This window comes from Plectropomus leopardus, chromosome 12 (assembly GCF_026936395.1).
Source record: "Plectropomus leopardus strain MGB_pleo_1.0 chromosome 12, ASM2693639v1, whole genome shotgun sequence".
NCBI classification, from domain to species: Eukaryota; Metazoa; Chordata; class Actinopteri; order Perciformes; family Serranidae; genus Plectropomus; species Plectropomus leopardus.
In genome coordinates, this window is record NC_142187.1 from 10,526,678 (window position 1) to 10,543,496 (window position 16,819).

General features: G+C 42.1%; 1 protein-coding gene across 16 annotated transcripts in view; it reads left to right on the forward strand.

Moving 5' to 3' along the window:
* LOC121951641 (partitioning defective 3 homolog) overlaps positions 1-16,819 on the forward strand; it is a 315,087-nt gene that overhangs the window by 148,895 nt on the left and 149,373 nt on the right. For 14 of the 16 annotated variants that reach the window (XM_042498044.2, XM_042498056.2, XM_042498052.2 and 11 more), the window contains exons 6-9: positions 5,873-5,964; positions 9,062-9,145; positions 11,936-12,061; positions 14,750-15,165. In XM_042498044.2, coding sequence (XP_042353978.1) covers positions 5,873-5,964; positions 9,062-9,145; positions 11,936-12,061; positions 14,750-15,165 — 718 coding nt within the window. The remainder of the gene's footprint in view (positions 1-5,872; positions 5,965-9,061; positions 9,146-11,935; positions 12,062-14,749; positions 15,166-16,819) is intronic. The other 2 variants (XM_088085062.1, XM_042498050.2) reach the window with 2 other exon arrangements.

Here is a 16,819-nt window from a genome sequence, read left to right on the forward strand (position 1 = left end):
AAAAGAAAACTATCACCATGTCACATTGAGTGTCCTGGATACATCAATTAATGCAGCGCCATATGTTATAAAATTACAGAAAGTCTTGTATTTTACTTAGAGTACTTCTCCGACATAAAATAATTCTGTCTTCAGTATCTTTTTTTTCTTCCCCAATGTAGTTATTGTAAAACTGATCTCAAATTTAATCTCCAGTTGCATTTAAAAAAATGTCTTTAAAAGTATTTCATTTGCTTTAAGCTGTTGGAAACCTGCTAAATATGATCCAATTTTTTTGCATTTTTTAAACTGTAGGCAACATTTCAGATATATTCAACAGCACAATGTTTGCATTTTGTCTCAGCAGTTTTTTTGTCAGCATCTTTAAAAATCCAAACTCCGTCCCTGCAAACTAACCTCTGCTCACCGTCGCTGCCTGTGTGTCTGTATGCACACCTTCACATCAGTTTGTATGTGACAGCGTGGTCAAAGTGGCAGGAAAGGGGAGCGGGCAGCACTTCATTAAAGTGCAGCATTACTCCACTCACTCTCTCTCCCTTACACACACACACACACACACACACACACACACACAGCAGGCGCAGACCACTTCATTTAGTCTGAGAGATAGAAAGGACAGGCCCCAATGGATTCTCCTATTAATCTTTAATGAGCCCCCGGGCCTGAAAACTGCCCGCCTGCCTCTCCTTCTCCACATCCAGGAAACAAACAATGACTCGGCTGGAAAACACATCGGCCGCTCGTCCTCCTACCTGCCGGCCTGTCTGCCTGCTGGCCATTAACCCCCCAACTCAGCCCTGAATTATTAATGCGGCTATCTATCTCTCTGCTCGTGTGGACCCCTCCCAGGAACGGGAATGGGCGACGTCTTGATGGTGCGGTTGGGAAAGTGTGGCGGTGCCTTTTTGAGTGTCTCCTTCTGGACTGTGGATGGTGAAGTAAAAGCTGATTGGTCCATCTGTCAATCAAACTGCCCGAGTCAGCGCAAGTTGTTGCTAATGCTGGGAAGAAGCCAGTAGTATTTTATTATTATGTCCCTTTGCTGCTCTGCTTTTCTCTTTTCTACTTCTGTGGGGAAACAAGTTTTTAGAAGCAACAAATATGAAACGGATGCAGCGTTGATGAAAGTAACCAGCTTGCGTAGATAATGAAAACAAAACCAACAATTTAAACAACAGACCATGCTACATTTTAGCATGTGTACATCATACTGTGCTCCATTTGACTTATATGTTCATGGCAGATGTTTTGTAAACCAACACGCAGGACATTGTCCACTGCTTACAGCCACCGCAAAGCAAGATTCATATTCTTTGCATTTTCTGACCACAAGACCCAATATCTACCTGCTCTGAAGTCTTTGATCATATCACAGGAAAATCATCAGCAGATGGATGTGCTCATTTGACAATTAAAGATTTTAGTCAGTCCTCAATGTTCCTATATTTAAAGGTTTTGAACTGAAGTCTAATTCATTTTGTCTTTAAAAAATTAGTTTAAAAAAGTCCTTAAAGGGAAAATTTGTCACGTTTATGTGGGTATCCAATTGATAGTAAATGTAGTCCATTGAAGCAATGAATTACTCAGTGCATGCTTTATTGACAGTATAATTGTTGTGGGACCATTACTGGCCGTGCTTACATATACCAGGATGCATTGTGGGCTATCCTCTTATCCCAGGACTACCTGGGAATTCAGTTAGCATTTCAGCACCCTCGGTTCCTTTGTCTCAGAGTCAGTGGGTTTTTTATGAGTTTTCCGTTGGTTTGGTCTGTGGTTTACACAAGCTAAAAGGACTTTCACATTTTGTTCTAAGGCTAAATGACACCACAAAACATCTTTAAGCCAAGTCGCACCAAACACGGCTTTACAACCTCGTAGCAGTGGCTCTGTGACTGTAGTGTAGTTAGTTTATAACCTTACAACATAAGCCTTTTACCTGTGGCGATTGCATTTTTAAAAATCCTAAAAATGGCGTTGATTTCTGAAGATTATCTTGTTGAACGAAAGGTGTAAGTATCATTAACATTTGTTTACCACAGAGGTTATTTTCTACAGCAATACAGAATCCAACTGAAAAATCTTATTGGCTTTTTGATGAGGAAACCAGGGTAAAGCTAACTTCCTTGTGGACCTACAGAAAAACATCATTTCTAGGACAGTCAATGCAGCCACAGCCTTATACTGTGGACTGTGGCTCCAATAAACACAGCTGAATATCCAAATCAGCCAAGACACTGTAAAACAATACTGGAAAATGTATCCTCACCTGTAATATCTTCTGCACTTGTATTTAGGGTTGCAGTTTTCACTGTTCGGAATGAAGCGTGTTTGTAATACCAGTGAAGAGAACAAGGAGGGTCTATCTTGGCTGCGCTTGTAGTTCGTTCTGCCTCTAAGTACGTCACTGTCAGTGACCCTCTCTACAGCAAGAACAACGGATTTTGTAGCTGAAAATGTAGTTTTCTCTGTCAGCTTAGCACGCACTGAGGGATTTATTGCTTCACTGGTCTACATATAACATCAACACTGAATGGAGACGTGTTTTCCCTTCTCTTTTTATAAACTCGCTTTTTTTGAGACAACATGGATGAGAAGTTCTAAAAGTCCTTGGATATATATAATGTCATGAGAACCATTGAGATGTCCACCACAGATACTCCATGAGTAATAGTCAGGATTCTTTGACCCACACTTCCATTATGTCCATCTGTCTTTGGACAAGAAGCAACAGGGTGTGTGGGAAGTCGAGACAAACCAAACCGCTGCATTAGATGCATTTTTTTTTTTTTTGGCCTATTTTTTATATTATTCCAGAATTGATTAGATATATTGACCTATAGCAGTTGCTGTAGATGAATATAACATTCTGTAAATACATTCTTTACCACAAACTTTTTATTTTATAAATGTGTCTCAGTTTATTATTCTAATTTTACTTCCATCTCCATCAGCCACCTTACCTTTTTCCTTCAGTATCTACACGCACACACACACACCCACCCACCCACACACACACACACACACACACACACACCGTCTCTGTCTGACTGTAGAAGAGAATTGTCAGTGTGCAACCAGATTCCTCAGAGATGGTGTGTATTGAAATAAAGTGCGTGTGAGATGCCTGAGTGTGCTGTGATGAATGCCAGTCTCATTTGCGCTTCCTCAGATAGCGACTCCTCTCCCTCTCCGATGTCCGTCACCCTCACTTCCTTGTCTCCTGACAAATATTGAGAAGTGTTGGATGTGTTTCTGAGGCTCTTTGAGCTGTAATGCTCTCTCTGTCTGCAGGACTTTGTCTTTATCTGACTTGTGGTTTTAAAATGTGTCTTCTTGTATATGATCATGGGTGCAGGGCTCTGACGTACTTAAAATATAACAGAAAAGGGTCCATACGGTACTTATAAATAAATAATTTGCTTGCACCATATAGTGAAACACATTTTTGGCAGTGTTCTCACTATAAATGCTAATATATTTTATATATATGTTCTCTTTGTGATGCTGTAGAAAATGCAGCGCTGCTGTCCACTGATCCGAGAAATGCCTTTGAAGAACCACAATGTCTTCTTTATAGTCTTCCACATATGCTCTTATTTTTTTAAGTCCATTATCAAGACATCACAGCAGAACACTTTAATGTTCTTCTATGAGACATTTGTGGGCTATAGTCGTATTTTGGTGATGCAGGAATATTCAGTTTGTGAGTGCTGAATAACAACAGGTGGATTGGGAGCAGCAGAGGCAATTTGGAGTGACAGCTTTTCTTTATTTATTGTTTTTATTATATATATTTATCTGGAGGGGGTCATGCATTTAATTGTGTTGTCTGTGTGTGTGTGTGTGTGTGTGTGTGTGTGTGTGTGTGTGTCTCCTTAAGTAAGAGTGTGCATTCTTTTCCAAAGAATTTAAATCTATGATGGCTGACAATGGGGAGTCAATTGGTTGTTTTTTAATTTTCTTTAATTAAATTGAATTGAATTTCTTTGGAAATGTGGTGCCATGAATACCCGAACAGTATATATGCTGTATATTCTTAAAGCACTTCTGTTGAACAGTCCACCTCCAAAAATATAAATTCAATACATGACAGCAGATGTTTTTTGAATGTGGTGGGCTGCCACAAATAAATGAATGTCTTTGAAACCCTGGTGTGTGTATCTGTGTGTCTGCAGCTACTTTTGACTAGTACTGGACCAATCAGCCTAATATTTTGTGTGCACATTTATGATTATGCTCAAATTTCTCATAATGTTGAGAAACCAATTTTACTGACTGTTTTCTATTCTTATTTGCTGCTGACTCCTCACTTCTCTTAACCGGAAGACGCCATTAAGTCCTCAACAAAACTACATGGTGAAAGTATAGAGCAAAAGGCATATTCTAAAAATCAACTCGGGTAAAAACAGCATGCCCCACCTGCTGTTGCAGGCCAAATTTTGGCCATTTTCGAAGCTGAAAAACCAATATCCATAGAAAAGTTTGGTCTCATTTTGAAATGGAACATCTGATCCACTATAAGGAAGCCTGTAGGGACAATTCCATCTTGCACAGCTGGGACTCATGATTGCTGAGCAGTGGTTCACAAACCTTTCTGTGTCAGGGTCCCCTAAATTGATACACAGTAGGTCACAAACCCCATTTCATAAGATTCAGGTACCTCCATCTGGAAAGGATTCAGTCGTTCAACCAGAATTCTATAGTTGTCACCAACACTTGAATATATAACTGTGGAGAAAGTGAAACTAAGGATCAGAATAGTCACTCTTATGAGGCTTACTCACATAGGGCTCACTTTTATAGTGAATTTAATGTTAAAATAAACTATTGCCTCCAAAGAGATTTGAAACGGAGGGAACTAGTCCCTCTGCCTGATTATAAAGCTCTTATAAGTACAAGTGTGAATGAATCTGTTGGTACTTGTCATTGTGCAGAGGTATATAAATATTTCTACATATAATTATATCTTTGTGTTATTATTATGAATATTTTCTGTGACTTTTCTTATGCTGGTGTCTTGAAAAAGACATTGTTGATCTCAGCTGGACTTACTAGGTTAAACATGGGTTAAATAAAATTTAAAAAATGAACTTTGATAAGTTCATGTTTCGAAATCATTTTTATATGACAGCTACCTGCCTCGCACATTTGCATCTCTGTCTGTCAAAGAAAGCTGCGAGTGATGCTTGCAGTCTCTCTGTTGTACACTCTTAGCTGCAGACTTCCAAACTGAGAGACAGCAGTCAGAGGTCCTTGCACGCTCTTTCTCACACATGTACACACTCACACGCTGCCCTGTAGCTGTACGTCCTCCAGGCACCCAAAGTGTCATGGCAACCGTACGGCAGCCACAGTAACGGCAGACTCATTTTCATACTGATGAGGCGGCCGGTTGCCGGGGAGGCCTGCGTCGCTGCTGCTGCTGCTGCTCCTCGCTCGTTTCTCCTCTCCGGTGTCGCCCTGAAATTTTAATGACCTTCTTTCTTTGCTTCTCATTTTTCTCCTCTTTGCTCTCAGCACCCTGTCTGGGTGCGTGAGTGTGTGTGTTTGTGTGTACATGTCATGAGTCTCTGCTTCAGTATTCAGACACGTACTGAGTGTGAGGAGAACAAAAGCAATGTAATTTTGAAGAATTTTTAAAGGGCATGTATTTTTACACCTGTGGGAGACCTCCTCCGACCTGCTCGTCTTGGCGCCATCAGGTTTGCGGTTCAGCCTACTTTTAGTTGCTGAACGATACATTTTGAAGGTTTGGGTAATAAGTTTGAATGTGGAAGAGACAAGGGCAGGAAACAAAGGTCATGACGGATGCAGAACAGGGGCAATGCTCTCTGAAACCACCTCAATTCTTCTTTTCGCTTTGTTCCAGGAGGACGAGGCCAGAGAAGACGAAAATGGCAGGATCGAGCCGGTTGGTCGAGCCGACTCCTGCATGGACCACACCCCTGTGAGGTCATTAGAGTAAGTGCTTCAGTCATAGATCCCCAGTTTCTGCCTCTCTGTGTGCTCACTGTCCTGCTGAAACTCAATAACCTGCCGACACTAGAGTGACTGGTGATCACATTGCTGAATTTTTAACAATTTTATTCCAAAATTTGATCTCCTCCATTTGGGGAAAACTAACACCTCTGCTCTAAAAATGAACTCCAACATTCATAATTGCACTGTTGCAGTTGTTTCGTGCAAATGTTTTGTGTTAAAATTTCAGATGACAGCTTTTTCCAAAAGGATATTTGGAATGAAACCAATTTTTGTGCTCACCACACCTGCAAAATTCTGTTATTACAATCCCGGTCCTCGTTTGTATTTTGGCCATCATTTCAGTCACGATAACACTGGACAGAATCTCGCTCAGACGGTGTTGTTGCCGTGTTCCCAGATCTCTGCAATTGGCTTAAAGAGCTTAATTATTACCAGGAGGAATGAGGGCCAAAACTATGAAAATTAAAGTTATCTTAGACCTGATTTTCACTTCAAAGTTGACCGGGGTAAATCAGCTCTCCTCCCTTTCTCTACATAATAACTGCTTTAAAGGCAGACCAGCAGCTTCTACATTGTAATCCAGGTTTGTTTGTAGAAAAATCTCATTTCAACCCTGCTTCCTGATTTGCATAATTCTCTTTTGTGGGAGCAAAATGATCCTCGTCTCGCCATCAGAGCTCTCCCACGCACTAACCCATTCAGCTCCTGTTATTAACAACTGTGTTTTGTTTTGTTATTTTGCTCCGTTGCATGCTTCCAGTTTAATATGCAGGTACGGTATTGTCATTATTCCTATGATTTCCCATAGACTCTGGCTTCTCCCGCCTCTTAGTTGTCAACAAGGGGCCCATTTTCCCCGAGCTAATCATAGTGATTGTATCAAAGCTGTGAGCCGATTAGATTTGGCATCTTGTGAAATGTGCCTGCGTATAGATGTTTTACAGCCAAATAGACTGAACAGGTGAAGAAAGCTGCTGTAGAAAAGCGAATAGCTGAAACTCTTTTATGCTTTCAAAAGGTCAAAGGCTGTCATCCACAATATCCATCCATATATAAATGCGATAAAATGATATACAACCCAGGGCTTCATCTAAAATGCATCTGTCTAGGTAGGAGATAAAGTTTGAATTTCTGCACACTTAAGTCTGTTGCTCTTTTTCAACTATGCACATTGGTTTGCAAATTTACACTCATTATTTAGTTTCAAGTTTCCAGGATCAAGCACTGACCATCTGTGCAGACATTTAAACCTTAAATGTACAAAACTGCAAGTCAAAGTGTTAAACTGTCCCTACTTGAATTTCAAAAACATTGTGCTGTTGTATTTTGTAGTGGGCTAAAATTGGCGTTCTGTATTTCTACAACTTCACACAAAAGGAAAGAAAACAAGGACATGGTTCTTGTCTCTTGCCTGAGGCAACAGTGTGAAGATGAGCCTCATGCACCAAACGTGGTTTTTGAACACTTTGACTTGTAGTTTGTGCAATTCAGCTGCAAAAATCTTGCCTGGCATCACCAGACCGACACTAAAATGCGAGTTAGTCAGAAACCTTTCAGTTCATTTTTAATTTCCAAGGGACATTATCAACTGCCGTAAATCAACTGGATGCATTTGGATAGACCAACACGTTCTTATCCCATGTTGACACATCCCTGTTCTTATCCCATGTTGACAAAGGTATCTTCCTTTGTCTGCCGTTGATGTTCCGGGACACCGCAACCAATGTCGCACGTCAACTAAAGTGGGTGGTTAGGTTTCGGCAACAAAAGCATGTCGTAACGTTAAGGCAAGAAAGAGGTTTTGAAAAAACAAAAAGCTTATATCACTTTGTCACCAGCATCGTTTCAATCTGACTCTGTCCAGGGGTGTATCATACAGCTGCGGCAGCTGCCGTCCAGCTGCATTATGAACTGATGCCGCCCGTATGCCTATTGCACTGTTGCATCAGGTGCCGTCTGACAGACTAACGGCATACCACAAAAGCAGCGTCTAAAAGCAGCTGTATTTGATGATTTGGGAATAAGAACAGCCTGGACAGACCTTTAACTAAAAAAACAACAAAACATGGGATGTACTGTTGAGTGACGGCCAAATGTAAACAGACAACAGCATGCAGAGATGAGCTGTAATGGAGTAGCGTCAATATGTCCAAAGACAACTGCTGATTTGTCAGAATTTGAAAATAATACTTCAATAGAAAGCTAGACATCACCAACAGCCATCTTGATTGGTTTCCAAAATGCCTCAGTGGCACTCCTCTTTACAAATTGAGACTTATGCTCGCAGTAGTGTTCTTGGCACGAGGCTGCGAAAGAATTACGTCACCACTTGTTTTGTGTTAGGCGGGAAGGCTCCGTAAGTTGTCAGTCATTTTCTGACCTATGCGTCATATTAGATAAACGGTCACGATTGGCCGACTAAGGCTTGGTCCGGTAGGATGTGTTTGAACTGGAGGGAGACCACACACATCTGCCAGAGCAAATAAAACATGAGCTTGCAGATTTGTCTGGTTCCCAGGCTCGCAAGAATCTGCACGTTGGATGAATGACATCAGACATGCTCTAATAATGTGACACTAAGTCACTTTATTTTCATTTAATGAATATTAATGTGTGTTAAACACTTTAGCAACATCTAGGATTGAGTTTTTCCCCCCAGCAAAAACTAAATATACAGCATTTTACAATTCAATTCAGGTGCATCCTTAAGAAAAAGCTAAAAGAAAAAGTTCTCAGTCTCTCATGACACTCTTTGAAGATTGATTTGAAACTTGTGTGTGTTTGGGTTTTAGTGTCCCTTGTTATCCCTTACATGTGTTTGATTTATTTGGATTGCTCTGTTTTATTGTCTCTGTTTTGTCAGTCTCCTCCAGCACCTTTTGCTTTCTGCTTTTATTTATTGGCGTTACTCTGTTGTTGTCATCATCTTGTTTCTTTCATCATCATCTCATTTTCTGTTTTGTTTTCCCCCACATGGTGTCACCACTCTCCTCTCCTCTCCTCCCCACCACCTCCGCTCCCTCCCTCCACCCTTCCACCCTTGTCTCTCCTTCTTTCATCCGTCACCGTCTCCCAGAGACATAGTCAAACTGGTGGAGGTGTCAAACGACGGTGGGCCCCTGGGAATCCACGTGGTGCCTTTCAGTGGCAGGGACCGCAGGTAAAAATATCCAGAGCGTAGCCAGGGTGCTCTTCATACAGACTAGAGGAGAGTGAAGGAGGGGAACAGACAGACATGGTGTCCACTGGGCCTTAAACACATCTAGTAGAGGGCATTTTCATTGGCACTTTTTGTCGCACTAAGTCAAACCATGTGGCCACTTTTTCCATTACCAAGACGTTAAAGCAGTTTGGTGACATCAGACAGGCTTTGTCATCATTATTTATATTTCAGATAAAGAAACTGGTATGCAAATGATTTAATTTTACTGTGCCAATCAGAGGATGATGGCAACTTTTATAGTGGAATGTTTTCTTGCATGATTTCATGTCTTGAATCAATCAACAAATCTCAAATATCAATGACAACTTGATGACATAATTGTATGAGATTTTATTTTTGTTCTTAAATCATGTTAGTGTATTTCTCCTTGGTCTCTACATTTAGTCTGTGCTTCAACTAGCAACCCTGGTCGTTCATGGCAGACGCTTTTAGAAGGAAAAAAAAGCAAAATTGCCCACTTGCCCCCTGAGCTCATGATGTGTCAGTCATACTGTAGACTGTTGTAGAAAATAAATGTTTTTGTTGAATTTGGTTTCTGTTAAAAAACAGCTTTTGATGTATTCGCTCTGGCTTTTTGAGGTCTGCAAGGAGAGTGTGCCGCCTCACCTGAGACACGCAAACACACATACCAGACATTCCTCCTTGATGCCCATGTGTGATCACTTCAACACTCACGCAAACCCCAATGCCATGCACACACACACACACACACACACACACACACACACACACACACACACACACACACACACACACACACACACACACACACACACACAAACTCATCCAGGTTTGCATCATGAAGCTATTTGCCAGTTTACAGTGATCAATCATGCTTGTTTAGGGTTTGCAGGTGACCGTCATATTTCTCTGTGGCTGCTGTCACATCAGCTTTGCTTGTTACAAAGGATACGTTGAACAGTGCGCACAACACGCACATACCTGCAGCACATTCAGAAGCACACATGCACAGCTGGAACAAAGCTGCGAAGGAATCAGAGGAATTCCACATCTGGTTTGAATACACCCAGAGAGGCAGTGTTGGAGCTTGTGATCCCAGTCGTGCAGCGTTAGAGTTAAAACATGAATCTAGTTAAAAAACCTCAGAACAGTGAAAAGTTGGTCAAAGCTGACATTTACATGGAGGTCCTTCTCATTACTGAGAGAATGTTAAAAGTATGTAAAACCAGTGCAAACCAGTTTGAGATAGGTCTAACGCTTGTTATCTTGCCAAGCTGTTTTGTGCCACCGGCACAGAGTCGACTGCAGCCCCACAAACAACTCAACTTTCTTTATGTATGACTGTGCCACGAGACTCACAAACACGATCAGCGACTCCAAACTCACTGTCGCGCTTTATTGAAAATCAAGATCATATCACTTTTCTCACTGCCCGACTTAATCAACCTAAAAGCACATTTATAATGCACTTTTCTTTTATTGGGGAAATGTCAGGGCGGGCGTTATCCCAAGATTAAGATGCCCGGCTTTCATCAGAGAAATAGCCCCTCCACAGCAAATCGCATTGTGTTCCCACTCAAATTCAATCAGTGGAATTGTCTCTGAACTTTTTCAACTCCTGAACTTTTCTGGCCCTCTCTCTGTAATCACATTTCCATTCATATTGAATTATAAGCCCAAGGCGAGGGCGAGTATTAAACCCTAAAATCAACCCAATTTACCTAGGCGACACTCGCTCAGACTACCTCAGAAAAGCCCCGATACACACGGACACAGACTATATACCGAGGAAGACTCGATTAGGTTTGTGCCGTCTTTCCTACCCGCGGTTGATTTTCTTCCACACACTCGGATCTTTAATCCGCAAAGCGCTCTTTCAGGTAAAGTTAGCCTCTCGCTGCGGCTGTGCGGGGAAGCATAAGCCAGTTTGCCACACTGGATTACAGGGCGACAACGGTTGCAGCTCAGCATGGTTGAAGTGCTACAGAGCGATAGACCAGCCTTACTCCTATTCGCCTGCTATCACAGTTTAATGATGCTGCTTTCTGTCGCTCTCTGAAAGCACTTTGTTTATTTTTTTGCTTAAAAAAGGGTAGCAGTAATCCTAGGGGTTAAAAAATGAAAACCTTTAAGCGTTGACCCCGGCAGAGAGGCAGTTTTTCAATGCGTTGATTGCCTTTGAATAGATGCCTCCCCCACACAGCCTCCAGAGCACCCTGATGTGATGTGACTGCTTTCTCTCATAAGCCTCATTGGTGCACTGATGATGCAAATGACAGGACGGCACTGTTTCCAAGAACCACATGATAAAGCAAAGGCAGCAATTAAGCACAGCTCGTACTCTGATCGAAAAAGCTTTTCATTAACTCAGCATACTTTGATTCTTAGATTGCCACCTGACCATGGGAATATTTGTATTCAAGATGGCTTTTTTTAGTAGCAGTAATACAAAAGCAGCAAAACAACAAAGCATTTAATGTCAAAAAAGCTTAGAGTGAAAAATACAAAGACTCTGGGTGAGCCACAAGCACAGACAAGTATAGAAGATTTTTTTTTGACTGCACACAAACTGTGGGTACTTTTTTGGCAGGGTTTTCGAAGTGTTACTGTGTTCAAAGAAACTCACAGTGCTTAAAATTCCAGTCCAGTCTATCATCCTATGGTGCACTCTCCACCTCAGCTCTGACCAGGCTACAGCAAAGCATCCATATTGAATCCACACACATCATCTTGTATCTTTTTGACATGACCTTTTGAACATTTCAGGACTCTTGGCTTGTTGGTCAAGCGTCTGGAGAAAGGAGGCAAGGCCGAGCAACAGGGCCTTTTCCAGGAGAACGACTGTATCGTCCGTATCAATAACGGAGACCTGCGAAACATCCGCTTTGAACAGTAAGACAGCAGCTCACAGGCTCCACTGCTGAGCTCTGGTGGTCCCTGGACTTCTTGTGTGATTGGCTTTCCGGACCTTCTTTCCTCGTCTCATAGCTGCGGTCCTAAAGCCTTCTTTTTGCTGTTATCCTCTCTCCTCATGCCTCTTTGACCTTCCTCTCTGCACCTCCTGCCAGTGCACAGGCTCATCTGCTGCCTGTCACTGTGCTAAGCTAACCTTTCCCTATTTAACTCCTGTAGGTTGCACCCCCAATCGCTGAAGCGGCCCCGCAATCCTCTCAGCCTTTATTCCCCTGTGTTTCAGTAACAGCTCCACTGGACTCCTTTGTAACACCTCTCTCACTCCTTCCATTGGAAGGGATGGGAATAAGGCTCCTAACATTCACAGCCTCTGCTTTGCAGCTCTGCTCACATGCTTTCATTACCAGCGTAACCAAACCTACCTGCTAACTCCCCTCCCTCTTTTCTGTACACTGCATGCCTTCGTGCTACATAGATAATGTCACCTGCTGAATACAATTTCAAAAATCCAGTGATGCATATATGTGTTTGATTTGATTCTCACCTGTCAGCATAAATGTTTACCAAATGTATGTATGTTTTCAACATCAGTATGCAATTCATATGTGATATACATATAAGGCCACTATTATGTAAAGAACTGCCCACCTATGAGCACATACAGGTTTATTATGATGATGTATTTCTGTCTGTGTCTGGATTGTGTGCAAAAATGTAAAGGGACAGTTCACCCAATTTTTAGGTCTAGTGTGTAGGATATAGTGACATATAGCAGTGAGGATGCAGATTGCACATTTGGGAACTACATATAGTATATACTGCATATAATAGCTTTGTTTATATCTATATACAACCAAAACTGTTTATATGTAGACATAAACGGCTCATTCTAAGGGTAGCAAAAAACAACAATTGTTATTTTCAGAGGATTATAAACTAATGTTATATACTATACACCATCTCTGCAAATGCTACACATTGGACCTTTAAAAAATGAAGAAATTAGATTTTTTTAAACTATTATCTAGCATGAATCTTGTAGATATTTTTTTTGTTGGTTTTTTTTTTCATTTGTTGATGCTTTGAAATACCTATTTCTGAGATTTTCATCACTACTTTAATTTCCACTCCACTCTTTAAACAATGTCCCTGTATTTGTGGTTGTACAAAGAACATGCTGTCAACAGTTCCAAGAAAAGGGGACTATAACTTTGGTAGAAAGAGTTTTAACATTTACCTCTGCTGTATTGGAGTGGAGGCAGAAATCAAGGTAACCTTTAGGAAATCAAAACAAAACTATCACCTTAAGGACTTGCGAGCAGGGTGTCTGCAGGTCTTAAATGATTTTTTTTTTTAGAAAATATTAGGCTTTAAAATTCATTAAATTGTCTAAAATCTAAATTTGTGATGTCTGAATTAGTTGTAACTTGCCACTTAACTGAATATGTTTTACTTTAAAGCAGGGCTGGACATACGTGTGTGTGTGTGTGTGTGTGTGTGTGTGTGTGTGTGTGTGTGTGTGTGTGTGTATGTGTATGTGTGTGTATGTGTGTGTATGTGTGTGTGTGTGATTTACAAATTACCCTAACTCACTGTAGTGATCATATTACTACAGAAAAACTACCACTGCACTGGACTACATTTATTCTACTTATCTTTATTTACCTGCAGTGCCTAAATGAGAAAAAGTGTCACATTTGGTTAGAAATTATCTTGAAAAGTACTTCAAAAGCAATACATTTAAATGTCCGATACCTGCAACAGCCTGCTTATAATAAGTTCTATAATTTGAATAACCCAAACTAATTTTGTTGTACTGTTATGGTGTGGCAGCCAACCCTGCTGTTGAACCATGTTGACCATTAGTCAACTAATGGGTGGGGAATAAGGCTTCTATAGTGTTGTTACAAAAGCATCGACAGTTGTTGCTTAACAGTATTTTTATGAGGGAGCAGATCACATCTTGTCTGCTACTAGATTCAGCCTGAAATCGTAAAGATGCCGAGACAAGACCATCCTCCTCAGGGAAGGTTATAAGTGGCTGGGAAAAAAAGGGGTTGGAATTTCACAACAAAATTCTCCGGGGGGCCCAGTTATAGTTGTCATTCAGGGGGGCAGCGGGAGCAATAGAAATTCAGAACCCGAGCGTCCGTGCAGCTGTCGGGGGGGCAAAGGAAGAGCCATACCAAAGTCTGCTTTATTGAAACAGGTGGTGCTAACAAGCCTCCGCTGTTGCGGGGTGCTGACAGCCGACATAAGTTTCCATTCACACCTACTGTACATGGGCTCACACCGAAAAGGGGTTTAAAAGAGGATTTTCTGCAAACTATCCGACGGATAGAGGTCTCCCTCATCTGGAGCCAAATGAAGGGATTATGCGATGGTGCTGTCGGGGAGGGTTCAGTCTCCTTTTAGAGCCGCTCACGCTGGCAATAAGTATTAATTAACATGTCAGAATGTTCAGGTGGGAGAAGACAGGTTTATATATATATATATAGCAAGGGTGTGTGTGAGAGAGAAACGGCAGGTAGTTTGGCTGCTTCACTTGGCAAGTTAGTGCAGTCAAGTGTAAATGTATAGCATGAATAGCTACAAAAGGTGTTTCAGGCCAAAATCAGTGAAATAATCAACTCTCTCTCATCCCCTTTCCAAATCTGTTCCTCACAGAGCCCAGAACATGTTCCGACAGGCCATGCGCTCCCCTATCATCATGTTCCACGTGGTGCCGTCATCAATGAAGGCCCACTATGAGCAGTTATCCCACGCCGAGAGGAACCCAGCGTACTCCTCAGGCCGTTTCAGCCCCGACTCCCTGACCGGCAGCACTGTCTCTGGCATGGACCACGTCCCACAGAGGATGTCCCGACACGGTTCCCAAACTCACCCGCACTCCCATCCGCATCCTCAATCCCATACCCACCCAGACCACACTGAAGGCTACCCCCCTCTGACTCACCCTGCGATCTCTGCAGCCAAGCCACCGACAGGACACGCCCACTCGCCTCAGAGGGGGCTGAACTCGACGCCAACAGGAGGATATACCAAAAAAGTTGGGAGGAGGCTCAACATCCAGCTAAAGAAAGGTGAGGTGAAGCAGGGTGAGATAAAGAACTGCTTTAGTGCCCAGAGAGTCCAGGGTTTTTTGAAACTAGAGTTTGGCCGGGGTTAAACATTTTGAAATTGCTTTGATAGTAAACCAAACATCAAACTGGACTGATGTTTGGTTTGGGACTGATACAAAATTTTCCTCTTGATCTAGTTGCACTTTACTGATCAGCTGTTCTCATGTTAAACGTTATAAATATTATTTTGTCCAAAAAGCAAATACAAGACAATGCACTTCGCCTTTGGTGTACGTTGCGTTTCTCTGTGTAATTGGAACCTGAACTGTCAGTAGACTCTTCAAACCTAGAAACACGTTCGGAAACTTCTATTATCAAAAAAGTTCTCCCTTGTTTTTGTGGCAAAACGTCTCAATACCTACATGACGTATTACATCATTTTGTTTTTGAACTGTCTTCTGATTCTTTCCAGAGGGTCCGTGAAAATCTCCCTTCATGCTTTGCAATCCTTGAGCTTTCAAAAATGAGCCGTGCATGTTGCTCACATTTCCATTCCAACTGAATAAACAAGCAATTTCCCCATTCCTGGCGCATCAAAAACATGCGCAGGAACCGTTTGTGGAGAAATGACGCAGACGTGGAAGCATGCAGAACGTGAACAATGATGTTAAAGGTTTAAAAACATGCAGAGTTTAACATAGTGATGTGAGCAGCAAACAGTGGTCCAGTGCACCGTACAGAACGAAAGGCGATGTTGGGAATAAAACTTTGGGGACATCTCCTCACTGAAGGCGTTGACTGACAGCTGGCACAGGTGGTGCGAACCTCTGCCAACAGGATACCAGGTGTCGGTGCCAGGTCTCAGGGCCAGAGAGCTTGTTGCTAAGCAGCCGCTGGTCCCCGTGTGCTGTCAAATGCTATGGCAAAGACTCTGACAGGGCTGCACCATATGCCCGTTGAAGTTTTCCCCCCAAATCAGTTTCCTCTCTTGGGGCTAGAATCAAGTCGGAACATAAAACATAAAAACGCCCAGCTGGTTGTTGCATATTCCATCCCAGCTGATAGCTATTTCCACTTGTTCCTCCATCCGAGCCTTTTCTTCTCTCTCACACACATCTCGGCTTGGTCATAATACCCAGAAAAAACCCTGCGTTCTGTGCATGATATGCCAGGAAATCTGTTATGTTCTCAGTCAAAGATGTTATCTTTTCTCATTCCACCTTTTGTTTGCCGTTGTCGGAGCAGACATTTGCGGGGATTAACAGCGACTCCCAAGAGGCTGTTTGGCTCATCTGCGTTGTTTTGAGTACCATCTTAAGCCCAGAGCTTTGAGCACAGATTAAACTCCCGCATTGTTTATGTGCTCGAATCAGACACCGGTCTCGTCGCAAATCCCGGGGAATATCAAAATCAATCAAAGGATCCCATTCTGCACAGGAAATTGCTTAGGTATGTCTTAATCAAGCTAATGGGAGTTTTAAAGATCCTCCTCCCTGTTTACAGCCAGGAACACCACAGGCATTTACCGGTGACTATAATACCGCACCTCGTCTGCCTGCGGGATGTTGATTGGCTCATCAATGAAGGGGATTAGGTAGAGGATGTGAAACAGAATAGCTAAGTGCTCTGCTGTTCTTTGCATCAGCTCAGTCACACAGGCAGCGAGGATTAGGGC